Source organism: Microplitis mediator, chromosome 5 (genome assembly GCF_029852145.1).
Source record: "Microplitis mediator isolate UGA2020A chromosome 5, iyMicMedi2.1, whole genome shotgun sequence".
Taxonomy (NCBI): domain Eukaryota; kingdom Metazoa; phylum Arthropoda; class Insecta; order Hymenoptera; family Braconidae; genus Microplitis; species Microplitis mediator.
Window position 1 is genome coordinate 3,577,655 of NC_079973.1, and position 24,133 is coordinate 3,601,787.

The 24,133-nt window shown below is 29.9% G+C and overlaps 3 protein-coding genes across 12 annotated transcripts; 1 reads left to right on the forward strand and 2 right to left on the reverse strand.

Moving 5' to 3' along the window:
- Positions 1-335: 335 nt before the first annotated feature.
- Positions 336-10,011, reverse strand: LOC130668917 (extended synaptotagmin-3). 4 transcript variants are annotated; one of them, XM_057471438.1, is made up of 14 exons: positions 9,868-10,011; positions 9,021-9,417; positions 7,877-8,017; positions 7,727-7,803; positions 7,059-7,271; positions 6,835-6,955; positions 6,604-6,774; positions 3,963-4,063; positions 3,018-3,066; positions 2,853-2,942; positions 1,804-2,049; positions 1,470-1,746; positions 1,102-1,396; positions 336-934 (listed from the first exon to the last, which is right to left on the reverse strand). In XM_057471438.1, exons 2-14 carry the CDS (start codon positions 9,366-9,368, stop codon positions 604-606), a joined length of 2,460 nt encoding a protein of 819 aa, XP_057327421.1. In that variant the 5' UTR covers positions 9,369-9,417; positions 9,868-10,011; the 3' UTR covers positions 336-603. The 4 variants fall into 4 exon arrangements, with proteins under 4 accessions (XP_057327421.1, XP_057327422.1, XP_057327423.1 ...); XM_057471439.1 differs by lacking the exon at positions 9,868-10,011 and adding an exon at positions 9,494-9,628; XM_057471440.1 differs by lacking the exon at positions 3,963-4,063 and adding an exon at positions 3,613-3,704 and having other exon boundaries at positions 337-934.
- A 152-nt stretch (positions 10,012-10,163) lies between these two features.
- Positions 10,164-14,662, forward strand: LOC130668921 (probable serine incorporator). 6 transcript variants are annotated; one of them, XM_057471446.1, is made up of 8 exons: positions 10,164-10,384; positions 11,165-11,329; positions 11,409-11,593; positions 11,674-12,152; positions 12,226-12,426; positions 12,497-12,535; positions 12,830-12,992; positions 14,060-14,662. In XM_057471446.1, exons 1-8 carry the CDS (start codon positions 10,358-10,360, stop codon positions 14,196-14,198), a joined length of 1,398 nt encoding a protein of 465 aa, XP_057327429.1. In that variant the 5' UTR covers positions 10,164-10,357; the 3' UTR covers positions 14,199-14,662. The 6 variants fall into 6 exon arrangements, with proteins under 6 accessions (XP_057327429.1, XP_057327430.1, XP_057327431.1 ...); XM_057471447.1 differs by having other exon boundaries at positions 10,165-10,384; positions 12,842-12,992; XM_057471448.1 differs by having other exon boundaries at positions 10,165-10,384; positions 12,845-12,992.
- On the reverse strand, positions 14,657-23,412 carry LOC130668919 (nose resistant to fluoxetine protein 6). 2 transcript variants are annotated; one of them, XM_057471442.1, is made up of 11 exons: positions 22,838-23,412; positions 20,054-20,203; positions 19,543-19,778; positions 18,589-18,797; positions 18,235-18,490; positions 17,994-18,154; positions 17,090-17,258; positions 16,815-17,008; positions 16,618-16,747; positions 16,324-16,516; positions 14,657-15,100 (listed from the first exon to the last, which is right to left on the reverse strand). In XM_057471442.1, exons 1-11 carry the CDS (start codon positions 23,073-23,075, stop codon positions 14,802-14,804), a joined length of 2,235 nt encoding a protein of 744 aa, XP_057327425.1. In that variant the 5' UTR covers positions 23,076-23,412; the 3' UTR covers positions 14,657-14,801. The 2 variants fall into 2 exon arrangements, with proteins under 2 accessions (XP_057327425.1, XP_057327426.1); XM_057471443.1 differs by lacking the exon at positions 22,838-23,412 and adding an exon at positions 21,158-21,173 and having other exon boundaries at positions 14,659-15,100.
- Between the last annotated feature and the right edge of the window lie 721 nt (positions 23,413-24,133).

The following is a 24,133-nucleotide window of genomic DNA, read 5'->3' on the forward strand; positions in this document are numbered from 1 at the left end:
ACTCTTCTCTGGAAAAAAAATATACAACTTCTGCTTTCACGGATATCTGGTTAAACCAGAAAACGATTCGACCCCATAATGCGTTCGTAAACTCTGCGGAGGTGATGCAGTATCTGGTATTCTTCCGTTAGTCTAGTTTCAATTAAACCACGTGGTTTAACCAGACAATGTTGGCGAACACAGAAGCTGCATCTTTATCCAAAGTTAATTTCAGAACATGCCCATAGTGCCCCTACAAATAAATAATATGAAAATTCCTTCAGTCTTAAAAAAAAAGCCGCCATTTTTAAAAACTAAACCATGGGCAAAATTCCCAGCAGGATAAATAAATAAATAAAATAAAAATTATTGTAAAGTTTTATATATATTTTCATATAAATATTTTTAGTTTAACATGTTTTCCGCATAGATAATTTCGAGTAAAGGCCTGCTTCGTATCAACACTTTGTTACTTTTTAACAGAACAATAAATTTTTGAATAATCAAACAAAGTATTAAAAATTAGCATAATATTAATATATTAATAAATTTATGTTAGTATGCCAGCATCGATTGCAACTCGTGCTCGTTATGAAATAATAAAGCTGTAAACTTATAAGTAAATTAATCTTTTTTGACTTCCGGCATTAAATCGTACCAGTTCGTAAATGCTTGAGTGATATCGATTTCCGATAAATTCATGCGAACTTGACCCATAATATTGTTGCTCGAAGAGAGCCAGGCTTTTTGTGTACACACGGAAATTTCAAGAATTCGTTCATTTAAATCACCTTGTGATACGACATATTCAAATTGCTCGTCGTAAACTGGGTTACAGTTGTCCTTTATAACAGCGGTCTTGCGTTTCGTTTCCTTATGTCGGTCCGGTAGTAAATAAAGCTTGACATATGGGTCAGGAATATTGTGTGGGTCATTTAGAGGTAGAGGTAAATTGCTAAAAATAAATAATAAATTCAGTAATTAATTACACTGTAATAAATTTTTAGAGTGAACGCGAATTAAATCCGGAGTGAATGCGGTTTCAAATAAAATCCATGATCACTCCGAATTCACTCCCAATTTTTTCACAGTATAAAGTTGATTTAAATACTCAATACTTACGCAACTTTGTGAACTACAACAATCAATTTTTGTCTGGGGACACTGTAACGGAGTGTCAGCTGAATTCTACCGAGTTTCCAATCTCCAGCAGACGACGTCACACTAGGATGACGATGAATTAGTTCTGGATGGAATGAATCATTATTCGAAGCCTCGGATGGAATCACCATTTCACGTTCCATCTCTTTTTCTACTTCAGCTACCGGTGGAACTGTCGCAGAACTAGAGACGGTGCTATTTGCTGCACTGTGAATAGATTCTTTGGAGGCCTGCTTCTTCAACGGAGTCGACGGTACTAAAATCCACGGTGTCAATTAATATTTACATTAAAAAAAAAAAAAACATATATAGATAATTAATGAATTTACCGCTACTACTTTGAGAAAAGCTGATGTTTGATTCTTGGCGTTCGACTTTTTGCTTCAACCGACTAAAATCCTCATCATCCTCTTCATCGTCCATATTTATCTCCGGCACTTCATACTTTAAAATATGTAAAGTCATAGACATTATTAATTTACTTTCAGGCTCAGAGTTCTGGAGATCATAAGGCTGCTGCATGTCTTCGAGATTTGGTTTCGTTATCAAAATTGAAAGACTGTAAGCCAGAGTTCCAACAACTGATCCAGTCTTTTCATCTAAAATCTGCAAAAAAAAATTATTATATTTTTTTGAAAATTTGGTTTAATTTCCATCACTTACTCTAATATTTAAGCTGCTTGTCTCGGGATTTCCTACTAAAAATGTGAATCCCTGCTCCCATATAGGATCACAGGAACGCAACATCGTGCCAGTTCTTTCAGTTTTATTTCCAATACTCGCTTCTAAATAAACATCCGGTTGCTTACTACCCCGGAGACAGGGTAAATTTTTAGCTGAATCGATGAATAATGTCAAAACTGCCGTACTCATTGACGTCACGCGTAACTGCTGAGTCTCCATCAAAGCCTTAATAATTAAATTTATTCGTAATTAAAAATTTACACCCCAAATTACAGATTTAAGAGGGATAGCCACTGGGAGGATCGAAAAAATAGTTGATTTTCGGGAATTTTTTTGACTGGGATAATAAAGGAATTTGAGGGCCAGGTTCCTTTTGTTTTATAAAGTATACATTGAAGATAATTCTCCTAAATTTTTATTAAAAAATATCATGTTGTTACAAAGTTATAAGCATTTTTGTGGAGCACCAAAAAAATTTCCCCCACCACGGTCTCATCTCTAACTCAAAAACGGATTATCAGAAACAAAAAAACCAAACCGCGTTGTAATCTGTATGCATGTGGTTATCGTTCCACATAGAGGATTTTGAAAATTTGGATTTGAAAAAAAATGGCGACATATTAAAAATTTTTTCGTTTTTTTTCTCATTTTTTTGGATTCAAACAGCCCTAAAAAAACTTAAAAATCAAAATTTTCAAAATCCCCTACGTGCAACTTTAGATACTGAATAGACGAATACGGAAAAAAAAAGTTGCGAATCGGTTGATATTTATGCAAATTACAGATGCGACCAGTTCAAAAAAAGTAGTTTCGAGAAAAACGCGTTCAAAGTTTTTAGTCGATGCACCGGTCAGTTGACGCGCTGTCACAAAAATGACTATAACTTGAAAAATATTCGGAATTTTCATATAAAACTCTAGATACATATTTTTGAATGTTTAAACTTTGATTTAATAAAAACAAAAAAATTTTTTTTTGAAATTCACAGTGACTATCCCCTTAAAATTAAAAATTAACTGTATACTTACAGCTTGTAAATCGGCAACACTTTTCGAAAGACTCAGCCAAGTTAATCGGAGATGTACCATTCCATGTTTGGCGAACTCTAGCGTAAACCACTAAAAAATAAATAAATTTAGCATAATAAATAAAAACCGATACTTAAAAAAAATTGCAAATTAACAAATACTCACATTATCGATCGTCCCCCTCTTCTTAACGCGGCTGACTTCGATGCTGGCTCTTCATGTGCATAAATAATTTCATTAAAACCAATTAAATGCATAAATAAATTATAAATATTTACATTTTGCGTGAAATGAATTAAATTTAATATGAATGTTCGCGTGTATTATTTCCAGAAAGTAAAATAAAAAAAATATTTTAATAGAAAATAGCAGAGTGCAATTAATGTATGGCAATAATCAATACTTTGAGTAAAAGATAATGCATAAAAAATAATAAAAAAAATGCTAGATGTGTGATATGTACAGCACATGCAAAACCAACGGTGGACTTTTTAAAAAAGACTCAACATCTTCAGCACATTTATTTAGTAATTAAATAATTTAATTACATGAAGATTCTTAACGTAAATAAATTTATCATGCATCAATTAATAATGCAATAGAGATACAGATGCAATTATTTTTAAATTTACTAAATAGTATAATTTTTTACTGGGTCAGTCAAAGAAAATACTAGACTATTTTTTTTTTAATGACTACATTTATAATTAACGGAGTACTCGTTTATTTAATTGTTTTTTTCTGACAATTAACAAAATACCTTCCGAGCTGATCATCTTGTCCAGTTTTGTCTTTGTCAAAAAGATGAGTAATGACTTTGTTGTTGACTCCTGAGCTCTGTTCCACTATAAACTGCCACCACACAAGCTGATTTAGTTTGTTATTTCAAAGTAAAAAAAGTATAAAGGGTTTTAATTTGTTATAAATTATTATTAGTTTATAAACTCTTATATTTGTCCTTAAAAAAATATTTTTTAAATATTATAATAAATAAAATGAAGTCTGCAATAAATTATAAGCTGCCGGATAAGAAGCTCGAGTTTGTTAATTGCTTTAATTAAGTAATTAATTAATTAAAATGCACTAATTAAAACCGATTATGGGCTCTACCTTCCAAGTAAATCGTCAGTTTCGACCCCAGGTATGTTTGGATCCCAATCCCAGAGAGATATAGCAACTTCTAGTCCTAAACTTCGTGTATTGATGATAGTCTGCGTGGCATAACGATTTAAATGAGGGGTAAAGTTCTACAATATTTTATTCATCGTGTTTTTTAAAATTAATTATTAATTTGTTGATAATAATAATAATTTATAATTAATGTAATTTTTGAATAAGTTTTTTTTTACTATTAAATAACGAACAAAACAAATAAAACATTAAAAAATAGACAGGACAAATAAAACATTTTTAAAAAAATAGTAGACAAGTTGACAAACAAAAATGACAAATATTTTTTTTGGTGCTGTGACGGAATAACTGAGACAAAATAATTTTTACGAGATGTTAAATAATAGCATCGATTCTTTACTTTTGAATTTCGTAGCCAATTAAGGGCATCCTCGGACAGTGTCTCCGTTTTTTTCAAATATTCAATGACTCAACTGTCAGACAACGCAGTTGCAATTTCACCGAGAGAATTTAAAAAAAAAATTACTTACAGTTGTTGTCAATTAGGAGTCAGAAATTTGGTAAAAAAATTTTAGCCTACAGAATTTGAATTTTAAGATTGAGATCTAGATTTTACTGAAATTTATTTTTAAATTTCGTTTAACTCCCAATTGATATCAATGATCGTGAAGTTAGCAGACAGTTAACAATTTTTGGATTTTTTTTCTAACAAATAAATTGCAAAAATAAAAAAAATAAAAATATGCACATGCAGAAAATTTAAAAAACTACAGGTGCAATTTTTCTAAATATTTTTTTTTTCGAATTTATCGTTTTGAATAAATTCAAAAAATTAATAGACGTCGGCTAACTGCAGTGTAATTTGATTTCAACTAAGCAATTTTTTTTTAAATCTATCTCAGCAAAATTGTCTGTATAAAATTTTGATACGCCTGACAGTTGAGTCATTGAAAATTTTCAAAATCATTTTAAAAATATGATACTGAAGTCTAATAATTGTTGGATTTTTTTTAAACAATAAATTAAAAAAAAAAAATTGCACCTGTAGTTTTTTAAATTTTCTACATGTGCATGTTTTTTTTTTTTTCTTGTAATTGATTTGTTAAAAAAAAAAATTTGAAAATTACTAATTGTCCGCTAACATCAAGATCATCTAAAAATGACAGTTTTGTCCCTAGTACATCAACGGACTATAAGACTGATATTGTATCTTGTCTTCGATTTATTTTTTCTAGTACAAGCAGAGCCAACTCCACTGTCCATCTTACAGCAGTAAATAATATTACATCTAATTAAAAACTTTCGGTTATTTTGTCGTCGGTTACTCTGTTACAGAGCCATTGGTTTAGTCATGAACAACACAATGCAATGTTAATCCACCGAATGCACAAGCAATTTAAAATATAAATAAAAAAGCCCAACAGAAGCGCAAATAAAAGTTACCTTAATAAAAAAAAATTAAATAGACACAATTAAAATATTAATGTTTTATAAATAATAGTATGATGATGATGAATGAGAGTTATAAGTTATTAATTATAATAAATCGATAGCATACCTTCCAAGGCTCTCGTCACCCTTTGTGTCATCGTAGTCCCACAAAGATACGGTCAGTTGACTTGCGATGGCTGATGTCACGACAAACTAATCCCATACAATTATACACGCATCACATAGCATACACACAAATATGGTAACATTTTTATAAATATATAATTAACTAATTCATTGGACAAATTCCACTGTGAATAAATATTCGTACGTGCTTGCCTCAGTTGCTCAATTAAATTCCAGACAATTTATAAATTAACTATTTTCATTTTTTATTTATTAATTAATTACTACTTTTTATGACCAGGTAAATTTTTTCCTCTGATAAAGACACAGAGAAAATGGGCTCAAGATATCTGGGAATTTTTAATATGCTGTCGACGAAACTTTAAACCGGAAGTTGAGTTGCCAAAAAATTATTATGCTACGCTACAAAAAATTTTGTACACTTAAAAATTTTGTGTAAATTGTAATGAATATTAATTGTCTAAATTAGAAATTGTCGTAGAAAATAAAAAATTTTAATGATCCTGAAGTTCGCAGACAATTAAAAGTTTTCGGATTTTTTTTTCAACAATTAAATTTGCAGAAAAAAAAACTAAAAATATGCACATGTAGAAAATTAAAAATTCTATAGGTGCAATTTTTTCAAATATTTTTTTTTTAATAATTTATCGTTTAAAAAAAATCCAAAAATTATCAGTCGTCCGCTAACTTCAGTTTCGTGGCTAATTCCAGTATCATAAATTTTTAGAGGCTCAATAATTAATTATAGTGCAGCATAATAATTTTTTGACATCAACTTCCTGTTTGAAGTTTCGTCGAGCATAATAAAAATTCGTGCATTTTGTCTCCATTTTTCTCCGTGTAAATGAAAATATTAAAATGTAACTGAGTGTAAAAAATAATCAGAGTCTAAGTGCTTACATTTAATGTGACTTGAAGATAATTCTGGTCTGAATAAATAACAGCTAAACGAATAAATAAATTATTTTGCGATTTATCAGCTAAGCACGTGCACAAACAGCCGATTTTTAAAATTAAATATAACGATCAAAGCGACCCATACCTCGCACCAGTAATCCCACTTAGGATCTACAGTATTATCGATTGTCTTTGTCCTGAATTCCTGAGCGCCGACTGTGATAACAGCGTAGGGATCGGATTTTCCTTTACCCAGTACTCCAATGTCTTTTTTCATCAAGTGTTTGGCCTGAACTACGTGAATTCTCAGCACTCCCTATGCAAGACAAACAGTTATAATTTGCGCTCATTAAAAGTTTATCAAATAGTTAATTACTTCTGGTTCTGGCATCTTGAGAACTTCAGCAGGAATACTGTCACTCAATGGCACGACTATTTTATTTGGCAACACTACAAACGCTGCTATCTGTTCCCGTATGACTTTTCTCAGCGCTTGGCTACAAAGTAATCAATTAAAATTAGTGATATTATTTACCGCCAAAGGGCGAATTATTTTTTAACTTTGAATAGTAAATAAATTTTGAGCTTATTGATGTTTACTTTAATCCGGGAAAATCGAGGACGTCGACGGCCCCGACTAAATTAAAGTCTATCGTTGGATTGTTCAAAAAAAATAACTGGACTCCGCCGACTAATGGCATAGTATTAAGCATTGGCTTCAAAACAACCCGCAACATTCCACGTAATTGAAAGTCTCTTATTCCTCCTTTGATGTTACTTAATGCAAAAGATATATCACAATCTCCAGCATACCTATCGATAATAATAACAATCAATAGGAATCTCATCTAAATAGATTTATTATGATCCTGAAATTAGCAGACAATTAACAAATTTCGGATTTTCTCTCAACAATTTAATTTAAAAAAAAAATAAAAATATGCACATACAGAAAATTTAAAAAACCACAGGTGCAATTTTCTGAAATTTTTTTTTTTTAATTTATGGTAAAAAAAAAATCCAAACATTATCAGACGTCGGTTAATTTCAGTATCATGATTTAATGATCTTGTAATTAGCAGACAATTAACAATTTTCGGATTTTTTTTCAACGAATTAAAAAAAAAAATGCACATAGAAAATTTTTAAAACTGTAAGTGCAATTTTTTGAAAAATTTTTTTTTTGAATTTATGGTTTTAAAGAAAATTTAAAATTTATTATAAGTCGGGTAATTTCAGTATCATATTTGTTAATAAAAAATACTAACAATATATCACAGTCCATTATTATCTCATTTCTCGATGTGTTTTTTTCGTAAACTTTGATTCCATATACTTTAGGAGGCTAAAAAAAAATAAAATGACACTTTTGCGTGATAACAAAAACAAATAATTGCTATTAGTTTTTTTCCACTTACAATTCTCCCAAGAACTAATCGCCCGAATTGAAATCCCGTCATTTTATATTCTGATAAGGATTGAATAACAGCCGGTTGGATTTTTTCTTTAACTAGATCGCGTACAAAGTGATTCATACCCGGCCAAACTTTAAATAAGATCTAAAAAAAAGTATTAGATATTCATAACACAGTAAATTCATTCCTAGGGGAGTTTATTTTAAAATTGAAACTCCGATTCGTAGTGAAATTCACATGAGTGTCAATGTAGCAGTCAATTTTTAAATTTTAAAGAAATGAATTCAAATACTAAGAGCCAGTTTTTCAAACCGAGCTTATTTTTATCCGGGGTTTAATTATCACTGCTGGTATATCTATATATTATTAATATATAGATATACTAGCAATATTAATTAAAACCCGGATAAAAATAAACTCGGTTTGAAAAACTGGCCCTAAAATTAAAAAAAATGCGCGTACTGATTCTTCATTGATCCAAATATGCATTTTTGAATTTTTATTCCACTCACATTTTATTTATTTATTCAAAAATTTAAAAAATTCCCACTCGTCACATTGACACTCATAAATTACTAAAAATAAATAAAAATTACGATCCTGAAGTTAGCAGACAATTAAAAATTTTTGGATTTTTTTTTTGAACAATTAAATTTGAAAAAAAATAAACTAAAAAAATGCACATGTAGAAAATTGAAGAATCTATAGGTGCAATTTTTTAAAATATTTTTTTATCACAAATTGACGTTTTAAAAAAAATCCAAAAATTATTAGACGTCAGCTAACTTCAGTATCATTAAAAATTAAATAACAAATCACAGTTTTATTGGATAAAAATTTTCTTGTTATTATTTAATTTTTGTACAACGTTTCGTCGGTTTCCCGTCTTTATCAAGTACTCAATTACTAAACATTAATTGTCAAGAATTATGAATAAATAATTAAGACAGTAATCTGATTTATATAGTCTTTCCTCAGACGCAAACATTATTATCATTATAACTGACAGTTAAAAAATAAAAACTCTTTGTAAAAATGAAAAACAAACATTAAATAATAACAATAAAATTTTTATCCAATAAAACTGTGATTTGTTATTTAATAAATTCCAATGGATACGAGATTTAAATAAATAAAAATATCATACTCTATTGAGCCATTCCGCTCTATCAAAGTCAGGAAAGTAAACCCAAGATGGTAATTCATCAAGTCTGCTAACGATAACATCTTTTTCTTTGGCCATGACAGCAGCTTGCGCTGTCAATCTCTTAAGCTGAGAACTTTTGCTATTTTCGACTTTCCATACCGAAAAAATAACTGGAGGAAGCAGCCACCCGATGCTCCAGTTCATGTACCCCCATCCCCAAATAGCACCGACAGCAGCTGCTTTGATAAACAGACTCGCCGCGAATGATTTTATTGTCATATAAGGCCAGCTGACCTGTTCCTCTGTATTTTCTTCAACCAACTTCATTTCTTCTTCTTTCTCACCCATTGTCCCGTTATTTTTGCCACTCGGTAAATAAACAAAATCACTTTACCACCTGGAAAAAATTAAAAACTTCAAATATCACGGATTTTTTTTAAATGTCAGCGGTGTCAACTAGAAATGATTCATACTTCAGTCGCACTGATACAGAGAACAATTTATTAAAACACCTATAGATGTTTGTATTGAATTAGCCTTCAGCATTTGCCTCGAGCTAAGTATTAAATAAATAAAAATATGACGTCATGCCATAAAATTCTTTTTAAAAAATTTTGTCTTACGTATCAGAATTAAAAAAGCTCCCGGTCGTATTCTACTTTACTTTTTATCACCATTTTTTTTAATCCAATAAACAATTAGATATAAAATTGTGTTAATTGAATTTTTATCAGCGGTAATTATCTTTAATTCAATTACTTGTTACTCGTAAAAGTATTTCATGTGAAGCCTATTAATTAATTATTTAATTGTTAGTTTTTATTAATAAATGATGAGTAAGATTTACCTCATACTTTACTTATTTGCAGAAATAATATATACTTATATTTATATACATATATATGGAGTAAGTGAAGCAACAATACGGAGTTCAGTCTCAGCCGTCTCGGCGCCAACTGGAGAATAATTTAATATTTAATATTAGAAAAATAATTAAAAGAATATTGCGCGCCATCTTGAAATTGTTTGACTAAGGACTGGACTGAAGTTGGTCGTTATCATGGGAGATGGTAAAGAAGAGGGAAAAATATATGAGCTATGAAGTGAACACAGCAACGAGTGGAGATTTGTCAATATTATTATCGGGTTCTGAGTAAACTGCGTCAGAGTAAAGTAAAAATTAAAGAGTAGTCGAGTGACCGCCATTGGAAGTTAAAAAATATTTCGGTGATTCATTTAGTAATTAGAGACGTAGAAATCATCAGATTGCACCATTCAGTAGCACCAGTGACACTTAATAACGAGGATAAGAGTTTTTTTAAAAGAAAGTAGTCAAAATGGGTCTAGCTTGCTCAACAGCTCAGGTATTTTTTTTTCTTTGTTCTATTTTTTATATTTTGTTTATTTTTAACAAATAAATATTTCAAAAAATATTTTGAATAATTGCATGTATAGTTCATCAAATTTTCTACATGTGCATTTTTTTAGAAATATTTCTTTTTTATTATTTATCTGTTTAAAAAATTTATTTAAATTTAAAATGTCTGCTAACTTTACTGTCATTTTGTTTATGATCTCAAGTTAGTGGAGGTCTGATAATTTTTTGAGTCTCAGAAATGATAAATTATAAAAAAAAATATTTTGAAAAATTGCACTTGTGTTTTTTTAAATTTTTTATATGTGCATATTTTTTTTTTTGTAATTTCTTTGCTAAAAAAAAAAATCAGAAAATGATGATACTGAAGTTAACTGACGTCTAATAAATTTTGGAATTTATTCAAAACAATAAATTACAAAAAAAAAGTATTTGAAAAAATTGCACATGTGGTTTTTTTATTTTTCTACATCTGCATATTTTTATTTTATTTTTTTTTGTAATTGATTTGTTAGAAAAAAAATTCGAGTGTAAATGTAGCAGATTTGCGACAATTTTTAAATTTTAAATAAATAAATTCAAATAACGAAATTTTAAAAAAATGCGCGTACTTTTCATTGATTTAAATACGCATTTTTTATTTTTTACTGTACTTACATTTCATTTATTTATTCAAAACTTTTAAAGTTGTCAGCCACAGTCACACTCATTCTGAATCATATTTTATTTAGCGGGCATTTTTTATGTAAACAAAAAATATTTATTCCAGCTCGCCTGCCTGTGCGGTAGCACAGCCTGCAGTTTCTGTTGTTCGCAATGTCCTTCATGCAGAAACAGCACAAGTGCGCGGATTATGTACGCTCTGTTATTGATGCTAGGAACAATAACAGCTTGCATCACTCTAGCTCCAGGTCTTCAAAATGCTATGAAAAAGGTACCTCCAGTTTCCCCTGTCTTTGGATCTATAATCATTGATCAATAATTCATATTAACATCCATCTATTTTTTATTAGGTTCCATTTTGCGCTAACAGTTCAAATTACGTCCCCTCTTCGTTTACAATCGACTGTGAATCAGCTGTTGGATACTTAGCAGTATATCGTATATGTTTCATTCTCTCGCTTTTCTTCTTCCTCATGTCAGTGATGATGATAGGAGTCAAAAGTTCCAAGGATCATCGAGCTCCTATACAAAATGGGTAATTTATTTATTTACTGATACTGATACCGATGACCACTTCCTCTTATATGTCACTAATTTCGCTGATGTCACCTACAGATTTTGGGCAATCAAATTCCTGCTCGTGATCGGTGGAATAATAGGAGCATTCTTCATTCCCGAAGGTTCATTCGGACCAGTATGGATGTACTTCGGAATGATAGGAGGATTTTTCTTCATACTGATACAGCTGATACTGATAATAGACTTCGCTCACTCCTGGGCTGAAGCCTGGGTTGGAAATTACGAAGAATCAGAATCCAAGTGCTGGTACGCAGCACTCTTGGGTTCGACTTTCATCAACTACTGCCTCGCAATCGGCGGAGTTGCTTTGCTTTACATCTACTTCACTTTGCCATCAGATTGTTCGCTGAATAAATTTTTCATTTCGTTCAATTTAATACTCTGCGTTATTGTCAGCGCGGTATCTATTTTACCAAGTGTCCAAGAACATCAGCCACGCAGTGGACTTTTACAGGCTTCCGTCGTGTCTCTGTACGTTGTCTACTTGACCTGGAGCGGTGTCTCAAACAGCCCATGTACGTTTGTCATCAAGTCTTTTAAAAGTACTTGCTTTATTTAATACTAAAAAAAATATTTATTGTTCTCCAGACCATGAGTGTAATCCAGGATTACTGGGAATAATTGCCAGCAATGACATCCGTAAACAAAACCAGGCGGCATTCGACAAAGAGAGTGTGATTGGTCTGATCATCTGGTTCTCCTGCGTACTCTACAGTTCTCTCCGTACTGCATCCAAGTCTTCGAAGATAACAATGAGCGACAAAGTCCTCGTCAACGACAATGGCGCTGGTAAATATCAAACTTTTATTATTTTATTGCTAAAACTAATCTCTTAACTTTTATCGCAAATTTTATGCAGTTCGCAATGCAGGAGATTCTTCTCTTATCGACAACGAAGGTACGCACATACGCTATGGACACTAGAGTAGTTATCCAACAAAGTCAGTAGCGTTAAGACAAAGCAGCCGGAGAAAATAAAATAATAAACAGTAGTATGCACATATAAATGTGTGTGCCTGCCTTTTTTGAATAAATATAAATGGCTGCTTGTCGCTTATCAAGTGTCAAGTGTCAGCATCACTTGATTCTATAATTATTTACCGCTTAATATTTTAGCCAACAGCTTAAATGCCATCACTTAATTAATTGCTATATTTTTATTTTATTTTTATCGTTTATCAAATGAAAACAGACTATGTTCCAGTAGAGGGTCGTAATCCCGACGCCGAGGCTGGGGGCAACACCAAGGTCTGGGATAATGAAGAAGACTCTGTCGCCTACAGCTGGAGTTTCTTCCACTTGATGTTTGCTTTGGCAACTCTTTATGTTATGATGACACTCACTAATTGGTACAAGTACGTATTTACTTTATTTTCTTATCAGTATTTACTTTATTTGTTATTTTAAATTAAGGTAACAGACCCATCACCCGCTCACTTTATTAAACCACTCAATATAAATTTATAAATCAAATTAAAAATAATATTTATTTTAGTTTTGAATGTTGGAAGATAATTTTAATTTTAAGAATAATCTTGATTATTAATTATTTTTAATTTTTAAATAAGTTGAGTGTACCCATAGTCGCTCATTAAAAGTTGTGATGTACAATTCGTTGATAATATTAATTTTCAAAAATTTTTTAAATATATTTATAACAATTATTAAAGAATTTAACGCAACCTAAATTTAATCTAACGAACGAACGTTAGAGTAAAAATTTATGATACTGAAGTTAGTAGAAAATTAAAAACTTTTTGATTTTTTTTTAACAATTAAATTTGAAGAAGAAAAAAACTAAAAATATGCACATGTAGAAAGTTTAAAAGACTACAAGTACATTTCTTTAAATAGTTTTTTTTTTTATAATTTATCGTTTTTTTTTAAATCAAAAAATTATTAAACGTTGGCTAATTTCAGTATCATAAAAAATCCCAGGCTGAGTATGATTTTAAAAACAGTCACTTAATTTAAATTTATAATAGATTATCAAATACTTTGATAAGTCATATTTAATATAGGGTATCAATACCAAATATTGACCGAGCTCGAATCAACGACTGGGTACTTAAAGACTCAAAAATTTTTAAATTCTGTAATTGAATTCATGAATTTACAACTGCATATTTTTCATGAATTAAATCCCACAATTTTAAAATTATTAATAATCTTATAAGTATCGAGTCATTAATTGAAGCTCGGTCAATATTTGCTACTGTTACCTCATTCAAATTCATGAATTATTATTTATCACTGATAATTTTTTTATATAAAAATTATAAAAACGCATTAATCAGTGAAAGTGAGCGACTAATGGTTAGGTTTCGAGTCTTTTACCTGAAATAAAAAACAAAATAACTTTTTTTGAAAATTTGCAATTTTGTTAGCGGGAAGTTGAAAAATTAATTACAAAAATTTTCAGGCCAAATTCAACTCTTGCAACATTGAACTCCAACCCTGCTTCCATGTGGGTTAAAATAATTTCATCATGGATGTGCCTGGGCCTGTACATGTGGTCATTACTCGCACCCGCAGTTCTTCGCGACCGCGATTTTTCATAAATTTTTAAATAAGCCGCCACAAGATCAAATATTTATTATTTGAATCGTTAACAGCTAAAACTTTTTCCAAGTAATTATTTAATACATACTGTTACCTTGTACACTACGTATGTTTATCCATATTTACAATTATTATAATTAAGTATTTAAGTTACTTAGGAAAGTATTTTTTTTTTCTTACAATTGTAATTTCAAAGACTCATTTGAAATTTTAAATACGCGTAAGCTTGTAAATAATAAAATGTATCCAGCTATGAAGTTATACATTTAACTCAATTTCTCAACGTGATAATTGTGCGCAATAATTGATAATTTTTAATCGCCGAGTACTGTTGTTATTAAATGTAGTATAGGAATTAAAATTATCATATTGCTTGCGAATTAATATAAAAAAAGTTATTAATAATAATAATAAATGTCATTTATTTAATTGTGATTGTATCAAAATAAACAAAATAAGTGAATTATTGTGTGCAATTAATAATTCAAAAAGAACTAAAAATATTTACAACTTCTAGGCATCAAAAAGTTTTTAAATAAATTTTTGATGCAACGTAAACTAGATCTATGTACAGTTTCTTAAGTAATAATTTATATACTTATTTATTCAACTTTCTTATCATTAATTTTTTGGGTAATTTGGTTTTTCGACTTAGGTTTTAATAAATAGTTTTTAATATTTTGAAAGGGAGTGTCGAATAGAAGTGTAAGAATAGCGGCGGTGAGAATAATCCAGAAAAATTCGTTGAAGTTGAAGTGCATTCTGACGAAGTCATATGTCTCTGAAGTACGAGTTACTCCGACATTGTAAAAAAATACCGGAAACTGTGTTAAGTAGACGGCATAACTCAATCTTGTGCTGACTAGAAAGCCTCTCCATCCGAAGAATCTTGTGAGCGATGCTAAAAAAATATTTATATAAATATATGAAACAGTCTTTGGAATAATAGAATAATAATTATTAGGGTGGCGCTAAAAAAACATTTAATTTTTTTTTGAATCCTGTGAAAAAATTTTCATTTTCAAAAATTATCAGCGATCCAAATTAAGTAAATTCAAAAATTTATTTTGAAATTATATTACTTCAAAATTAAACTTTTTAATATTTTTAAAATTCTTGAGTAACTTTAAAATATTTTATGTGAATGCTGCAGGCATGAGACAATTTAAAATAATAGAATTTTTAAAAAATGCGTGCACTAATTTTTCAAATATTTAAATACGAATTTGTTAATTTATAATAATGCTGAAGTTAGCAGACAGTTAAAAATTTTCGAATTTTTGTTTCAACGACTTAATTTAAAAAAAAAATAAATATAAAAATATGCACATGTAGAACATTTAATAAACTATAGGTGCAATTTTTTCAAATATTTTTTTTTAAATAATTTATTGTTTAAAAACAAATCCAAAAATTATTGGTCGTCGGCTAACTTCAGTATCATAATTTATATTCTTCTTACATTTTATTTATTTATTCAAAAATTTTTAAAATTACCAATTGTCAGCTACTTTCACACTCATTCCTGGAGTTAGCAGACAATTATCAATTATCGATTTTTTTTTTCAACATCAATTACAAAAAAAAAATTGCGGATGTAGACAATTAAAAAAGTCACAGGTGCAATTTTTTAAATATTTTTGTTTTCGTAATTTATCATTTTTTTAAAAATTCAAAAACTGTCAGACGTCTGCTAACTTCAGTATCATTCGAAAATTTGAAAAATTCCTAATTATCAGCTACATGCACTCTAATTTTTACTCTACCTGTAAATGTATTTATAAATTCTATTTATATTTATTTAAAAAATTCTCAATTGTCAACTACATTTACACTCATAAAACTATGACACTGGTTAGTCGACGTCTGATAATTTTTCGATTTTATTAAAATCCATAAGTTTATAAACAAACCTTTCAGAAAACTGTACCTATAGTTTTATTATTTCCCCACGTGTGCATATTTTTAGTTTTCATTTTTTTGTTATCGATTTGTTGAAAAAAAATTTGAAAATTTTTAATTGTTTAACTTCAAGATATAAAACTAAAGAAAATTCATACGAAAAAAAATAATTTTTTTTCTGTCACCCCAATAATTACTAATAAAAAAATAATTTAAAAATACTTGTAGAGTTATCTGTATGAGAAACGACAACAATCCATGCAAAAAATGCACACCAACCGATAGGTGCGAACGCGTTATAAGCCGCTGCATGTATTGGATCGTAAACGTAGTTGATGGATCCCATACCAGCAGGTCCTAAGAAGGCAGCAAGAGCTGCTAAAGAGGTCACCATCCAGCCGAGTCTAATGATTGACTGTCAAATTCAAGATAAATAACTTTGCAACTATTATGAAATACCTCATATATACATATATATAAAATACTTTCATCAACATCAAGTGCCGATGGCGTTACCTTGTTTATTTTTAATCCTTTGGGGTATCTTCTAAGCAAGTAACCGAGGTAAATACCAATTATATAAACAGTCAGTCGATGAGAAGGTAAAATATATGAAAGATTTGCAGTATCAAACAACTGTCGTATGCTAAAAAAACGCACGTGGTAATTTATTTTTTTATCAAGTACGAAATCCATAAAAATAGAATACTTACGATGTACCAAAGAAAACGTAATTACTAAGACGCTTATAATAAGTAACGTAAAATCGTAATGTTGTTGATAATAAAGCAATAATAGCAAGTGCAAGTCCTCCAAACTTGGGCCACTTGTAGAGAGTAAATATCATTAATGGAGATAATGCAAATAGTTGAGTATCAATTCCTACATGATGGGTGTGCGTCAAACACTGAGTAAACGAAATAATTTAAATATAAATAAGCAAATAAAAAAATATATAAATATCCACAATAACAAATGAATATACTACCATATTTTCAAATCCGAAATAATTATGAATGAATAGTAAATTTCTCCACCAAGTTATTTTGCATATTTCTGCATGGTGGGTTACGACTAAATTCCACTGAGGTCCTGACCCAATGTAGGGCATTATAAAAGTGCAGAAAAGTATCAGAGCACCGAGAGTCGGTACTAGTCTGTGGAAAATGTATTTTAAATAATTAATCAGTATAATAATTTATGATGAAGTTAGAAGACGATTTACAATTTTCGGATTTTTTTTCTAGCGAATGAGTTGCAAAAAAACATAAAATAAAAAAATGCACATGTAGAAAATTCAAAAAACTATAGGTGCAATTTTTTAAAATAATTTTTTTTCGTAATTTATCATTTTGAATAAATTTTGAAAATTATTAGACGGCTAACTTCAGTATCACAATTTTTGGATTTTTTTTTCTGACAAATCAATTGCAAAAAAAATAAAATAAAAAAATGCACATGTAGAAAATTTAAAAAACTACAGGTGCAATTTTTTAAAATAATTTTTTTTCATAATTTATCGTTTTAAATAAATTCCAAAAATTATTAGACGGCTTACTTCAGTATCACAATTTTTGGATTTTCTTTTCTAACAAATCAATTGCAAAAAAAATAAAATAAAAAAATGCACATGTAGAAAATTTAAAAAACTACAGGTGCAATTTTTCTAAATGTTTGTTTTTTTCAAATTTTTCGTTTTGAATAAATTCGAAAAATTATTAGACGGTTAACTTTAGTGTTATAAAAATTTTCGGATTCTTTTTTCTAACAAATCAGTTGCAAAAAAAATAAAATATAAAAATGCACATGTAGAAAATTAAAAAACCCACAAGTGGAATTTTTTCAAATATTTATTTCATTAAAAATGAATGTAAAAATATTTATAAATATACCTGAGTAATCTTGACAAATACTCTCTCTTGACATCAATTTTTCCTGACCTATCTAGTTGTTGTACAAACGAATAGGTCGTCAAAAGTCCAGACAGCATGATGAAGGGATCCGTATAAAGACTCGCTGCTCGACCTAGTACCGTCCAAGGACGACCGAGATACTGTTCCATAAAAACATAAATAAACAATATAATAAAAAATATCGCGTTGCTAAGAATCTCTATGGACTGATGCAAATCACCTCGGCCATAGTCGTCCTATTGGCGTAAGGATAAAAAAAAACCGCCATACTCTTGTGCGCTACTATCAACATCAGCGCATTAATTGCCCGCACACCATGAACAGTTGCTATGTCATCTTGGCTGCGTTTCAATGAGATAAGCTTACGGAAATTACGTTTCAGGGAAAACGACAGTAGTATCTCATTAACATTAACATAATAGTGATCACAAATAGCGCCAACAATAGACAGGATTATAATCCCAGCGAAGAGAAGACTGAAGTAAAAATACATAAGAGTCAACATTAACCTTCAGGATTATTAATTATTTCTACAGCAAGTAAAATTATTAAGCTTAGAAAAAACATGAAATACCAAACTATGACTGTTGCAACCGGAAGTGAGTCGGTCCTTTGAACTTGGCACATTTCACGGTCGACTCTGATGGTTGCATCAAGACCGAGTCCTCTTGTGTACTTAGAAAACTTATCCTTGAAAGTTATTTCAACATCACGAGGTGAGCAGCTAGCTGGTGTACACACCGCCCAGTTGACGGTACTAAATCGCGGTACCCTGTGTCCTGGCTGTAATAAATATTTATTTATTTAACGCCAATCGGCAATATACAATAATTTACATACGATATGAAAGGAGAGTAAGAGGCAAAATAATGCTTTAAGCGATGGATTGTAATATAGATATACAAAAGTAAATAATGAAATCAAAAAGACAAAAAGATTGTACGTGAAGGGGTTCGTGGTTAGTCGTTGTATTCCAGTACCAGCTTTTTGACAGACGTCATGAAGGATGGGTAGGGACAACCAAAGAAGTTCACATCCGAGCAGATAGCATTGACCGAATTAGATATTCTGTTGATAGGCCCAAGACGGACATAGTTTTTGAAGGATTTTGTAGTATTTAGCAGCCGGCTATGTCGTAGGCCCGTTTTGGGGCAGATAAATTCAAAGCATTCTAGTATTTCTGGGGAGTCAATCTACCCGTTGATTACCTTGTAGAAGAACGAAATGTTAACTTGCCTTAAATTCGCTAAATAATTGATATGAAGGTTCTCATATACTGCGTCGGTGTCCAAGTCATGGCCTGTCTTATGACTTATAATTATGATAAAATAAAGTAACTATTACAGATATTAAATATTTAAAACCAAGGACACGAGCTGAATTACAATTCACTAGCTTTTACTTTCATGCTAAATATTTTCTTACACTGGTTGATATAAATTCAAACGAGGTACTCAATACACGATTACATGGACTCTCTAAAATACATTAAATGTACTCATATTTGTACTCATGTACTCATACTTACGTCGGTTAAATTACTTCTGAAAGCATAGTGAGAGTGAGTAAGACGATGGAGGTACTTGAGATAAGGTCGTGACTTATCGACATCAATTTGCAGGTAAACCAAACAATACTGCCCGTTTATTTCACCAGTTGACTGATCCGCTGATGAATCCACGCCGAGACACTCGTCAAAATCACCCAGTTGATTTACGTTCCCGCTGAGTAAACCCGATGGTATTTTAGCGGTGGCATCGTACACTGAAAAATTAAAAAGTTCATACGTGACCTCAAGCTCGTGAGCTCGATCATCAGGAAGAGAAGGTGAAATCGAGACAATTGTAAACGCTCGTGGCTGGTAACGTTTGTTATGTTACCAAATACTAGCCGCATTTCTTACTCTCGAGTCTCATGTCTTTTACCCGGAATGCATTGATAGTTTTTTTGTAGCTTTATATAATCAATTGGCACGAAATGCCGCATTGTCATATAACTATTTAGTTAATAACATTCTTAATTAGTTGATTAAAACTTACTCTTCACAGCCCAGAGACTCATCTTCCTCAGTGCGCGTTTAAATAACTCCGAGTCCTTCCGACACTGCGCGCTCACATTCTCTGCACTTAAATCAAACTCGGGAACTATTTCAAGAAGATTTTTAATCTCTTGAATTTCACCATTATTTCCTGATAAAGAAAAACAAATTTTTTTGTGATTTAAATTTATTTATGTAATTTCAAGTACACTGTAAAAAAATTGCGGAGTAAATCCGGAGTGGAGTTTATTTTAGTATTGAAAATCCGAGTGGGAGTGAATGCGGATTTAAATAAAATCTAGACCACTCCGAAATCACTCATCTAAAAAAAATCTCCCTATTTACTCCGTACGCGGAGTGAATTTTTTTTAAACTCCAGAACTCTTAGTGATGGAGAGAATTTGGATGTAAATAAAATCCGCAATCACCGAATTCATTTCCAATTTTTTACACTAAAAAATTAGCGGAGTGAATCCGGAGTTTAGTCCTCACGGAGTAAAATTCTATCCGAAGGAGAGCTTAATTTAATATTGAAAATCCGAGCGGGAGTATATACGGATTTAAATAAAATCCAGACCACTCCAAAATCACTCATCTGAAAAAAACTCCCTATTTACTCCGTACGTGGAGTGAATTTTTTTTAAACTCCGGAACTCCCAGAGACGGAGAAAATTCGGATTTCAATCAAATTCGCAATCACTCCGAATTCATTCCAAATTTTTTACAATAAAAAATTAGCGGAGTGAATCCGGAGTTTAGTCCTCACGGAGTGAAATTCTATCCGGAATTTAATTTAATATTGAAAATCCGGGTCGGAGTGAATGCGGATTTAAATAACATCCAGATCACTCCGAAATCTTCGGAACTGAGTGACGGATTGAATTACAATATATAATTACTCCGAATTGACTCCCAATTTTTTTTACAGTGCGAGTACTTAGCAGTAAAAATAATTTAAAGGGTTTGTTAGTGAAAACTGCGCAGTGAAAAATAAAATCGAATACGATTTCAAAATTGTACGAGTTACAATTATAGCTGTGTGGGTGCCCCATCACACAAAAACATTACACTTATAAAAAAGTGTGCGTAATGTTTTGTTACTTACTCGCTCTTGAATGATTCTTGCACCAACAACGGACGTGCGTCGTGTCCTAAATACTAATATAAAAAAAATTACACGAACCGAATTCGCTATTACATTGACGGCGCATCATCTGAATGGAAAAAATATAAATAACTATAAAGTTATAATTTAACTTTGAGTTTAAAGTTTATTGTTTTGTAACAACGGAAATAATTGACACAATTAACAACTACAATATGCAAATATTTATGATATTAATGTGTAATCGAATTAATTTATTGAGGCTTACGCTCTATTGGCTATCGAATCGTAGGCTTTGATTTTTAATGAGACCGCTAAAATTGCTCGACTTTGACAAGTTGTCGGCGAGATGTTGCAATTGCAATTAAAAAAAAAATTGATTCTATTGCGACAGTCGCCTTTATCAACGGCATTACCTATTTAATTAACATTTTATAAATTAATTTAATCATTATTATCTTTGTTTGACATAAATACTTTGATAGATAAGACAGTGAAAAATTGCTCGTATTTTTGTAAAAAAAAAAGACTGTGTTAGAAATTAAACATTTTTGTGTGTTAATTTAACACACTATTAATTTGTTGTTTGATCAGTTCATTTTTAACTCAAAAAAATTTTAATTTAAACAAAAGTTATATTTACTCAGTGTTACTGTCCAAACAAGTGTTAACTTTAACATAGAGCAAGTGTTAATTTATTAAAGTAACATAAAAAATGTGTTAAATTTACCGTAGTAACTTTTTTAGTTTATATATACACATAAATTTTTATAAGTATCAAAATAACACAAATAAAAATGTGTAATTAACACTATACGTGTGTTGCAAATAAAATTTGAATGTATAAAAATTTTGAAAACAGTCACACAGAAAAAAAGGATTTTTTGGCGCGAAAACTTTTTTCTTCCTCCAAGAAAATTTTTATTTTTAACTAATGACGTAAAAAATTTCTTGTTACCAGTGAAAATTTTCTTGGGGTATTCAAAAATTTTTTGGCGCCAAAAATTATTTTTTTCTGTACAGTGAATATTAACATTTCTTTGTGTTAATTTTTACAAATTTTTTTTACTGTGTAAAAGTCGACTATGTCTCGCTCCAAGAAACTTTTTATTTTTAACTAATGACGTAAAAAATTTCTTGTTACCAGTGAAAATTTTCTTGGAGTATTCAAAAATTTTTTGGCGCCAAAAATCATTTTTTTCTGTACTGTGAATATTAGCAGATTTGTGTTAATTTTTACAAATATTTTTGACTGTGTAAAAGTCGACTGTGATATCGAATTGATGAAATTGAAAGTGATGTTTCTATTACTACAAGTATAGTCTAAATAACATTGAGTTAAGTTGTACCACTACTTGAATTCTACAGCTTACTTGCATTCAAGACGCGGTGATTTTTAAATACTAACGAGAAAGGCACCCGCGTGCTTTGCGAAATAAATATATATTTATAAATCTGTCCTTCGATCGCTGTATTTATCTGATATTCAAATTTACTTAACTTAACTTCTTTATACATTTATGTATAAATCCAACAAATTTATTTTACACGTGACTGCAATTTTAAAATTTAAAACAATGGTTTTAAAACTTCCGCGTACAAATTTTATTTAAATGCTGGTCCTATGACTTAAAATTATTACTAATTAAAACAAATAATAAATTTGGTGTAAAAACAAACCTGATAAATGAGAGTCGGCTTCACTGTTAATGTCAAAAATTTCTTCCGTGTCTTTAAACGCAATCGTTAAATTTTCAAAGTCTCTTGTATTCGATTTGTTGTGCGTAAATATTTTAATAATATAATTGTCGTCAAGATCTAATCCAGATGTCGGCGTAATATCCACTACTTTTCTTGCAGCTCGACATACAAAAATAAAATTTATCCATATCAATAATTTAATATGTAATTTCACCATTTTATTTACTTATTAATATAAAAAAAATATATATATATATTTATAATTTATCGGATTTATAAAAAATTTCGGGTAAACACGATGTGAAAAATATTTAAGTAAACGTTATTTTATTTTATAAAATCACATCTCGTTTATTTAATTTAAATAATTTAAAAAATATCTCTAAGAACAAACACGTTTTGTGATTGAACGTGGAATAAGCAAAGAATCACTTGTTATGTGTTCGATGAAGTTTATGTCGCGGATACAAAAAGAGGGGTACACCTTAAGTCTCTAACTCCCCACCCGCTGGTGTCTTTAGACAATAATAAGAAAAATAGTTTTCGTTGTAAACAATAAACATCTTGCAAATTAACAAATCAATTAACAAGCCGGAAATTTTACTGATTATTTAAAAATAAATAATTTAAATATTATGCAATACAAATATCATTATCATAATTAGCAGCCTAAAAGCTGTTGGAAAATACATGACATTTCTAAGCTATAAAAAGAGCGGTGTTTAAAATGGACTCAATTTAACCGCGTGGTGTTAAAACGAAATAACACTGGTGTAGGCGGTGATAAAATACCGGTGTTAAATCGGTATAAAAAAAAATTCCACGTATAGAAATTAGAAAAAAAAAATGTATTACATATAATAAAAATATATAAATTTAATATGATCCTGAAGTTAGCAGACAGTTAGTAATTTTAAGATTTTTTTTTCAACAAATAAATTCCAAAAAAACAAAAACTAAAAATATACACATGTAGAAAATTTTAAAAATTACAGGTGCAATTTTTTAAAATATTTTTCTTTTTATAATTTATTGTTTAAAAAAAAAGTCAAAAATCTATTAAACGTCGGCTAACTTATGACACTGAAATTAGCCGGTGCCTAACAATTTTTGGATTTTTTAAAAAAAGACAAATTATGAAAAAAAAAATATTAAAAAAAATTGCACTTGTAGTCTTTTAAATTTTCTACATGTGCATATTTTTAGTTTTTTTTTTCTTCAAATTTAATTGTTCAAAAAAAAATTCAAAAAATTTTTAATTGTCTGCTAACTTCA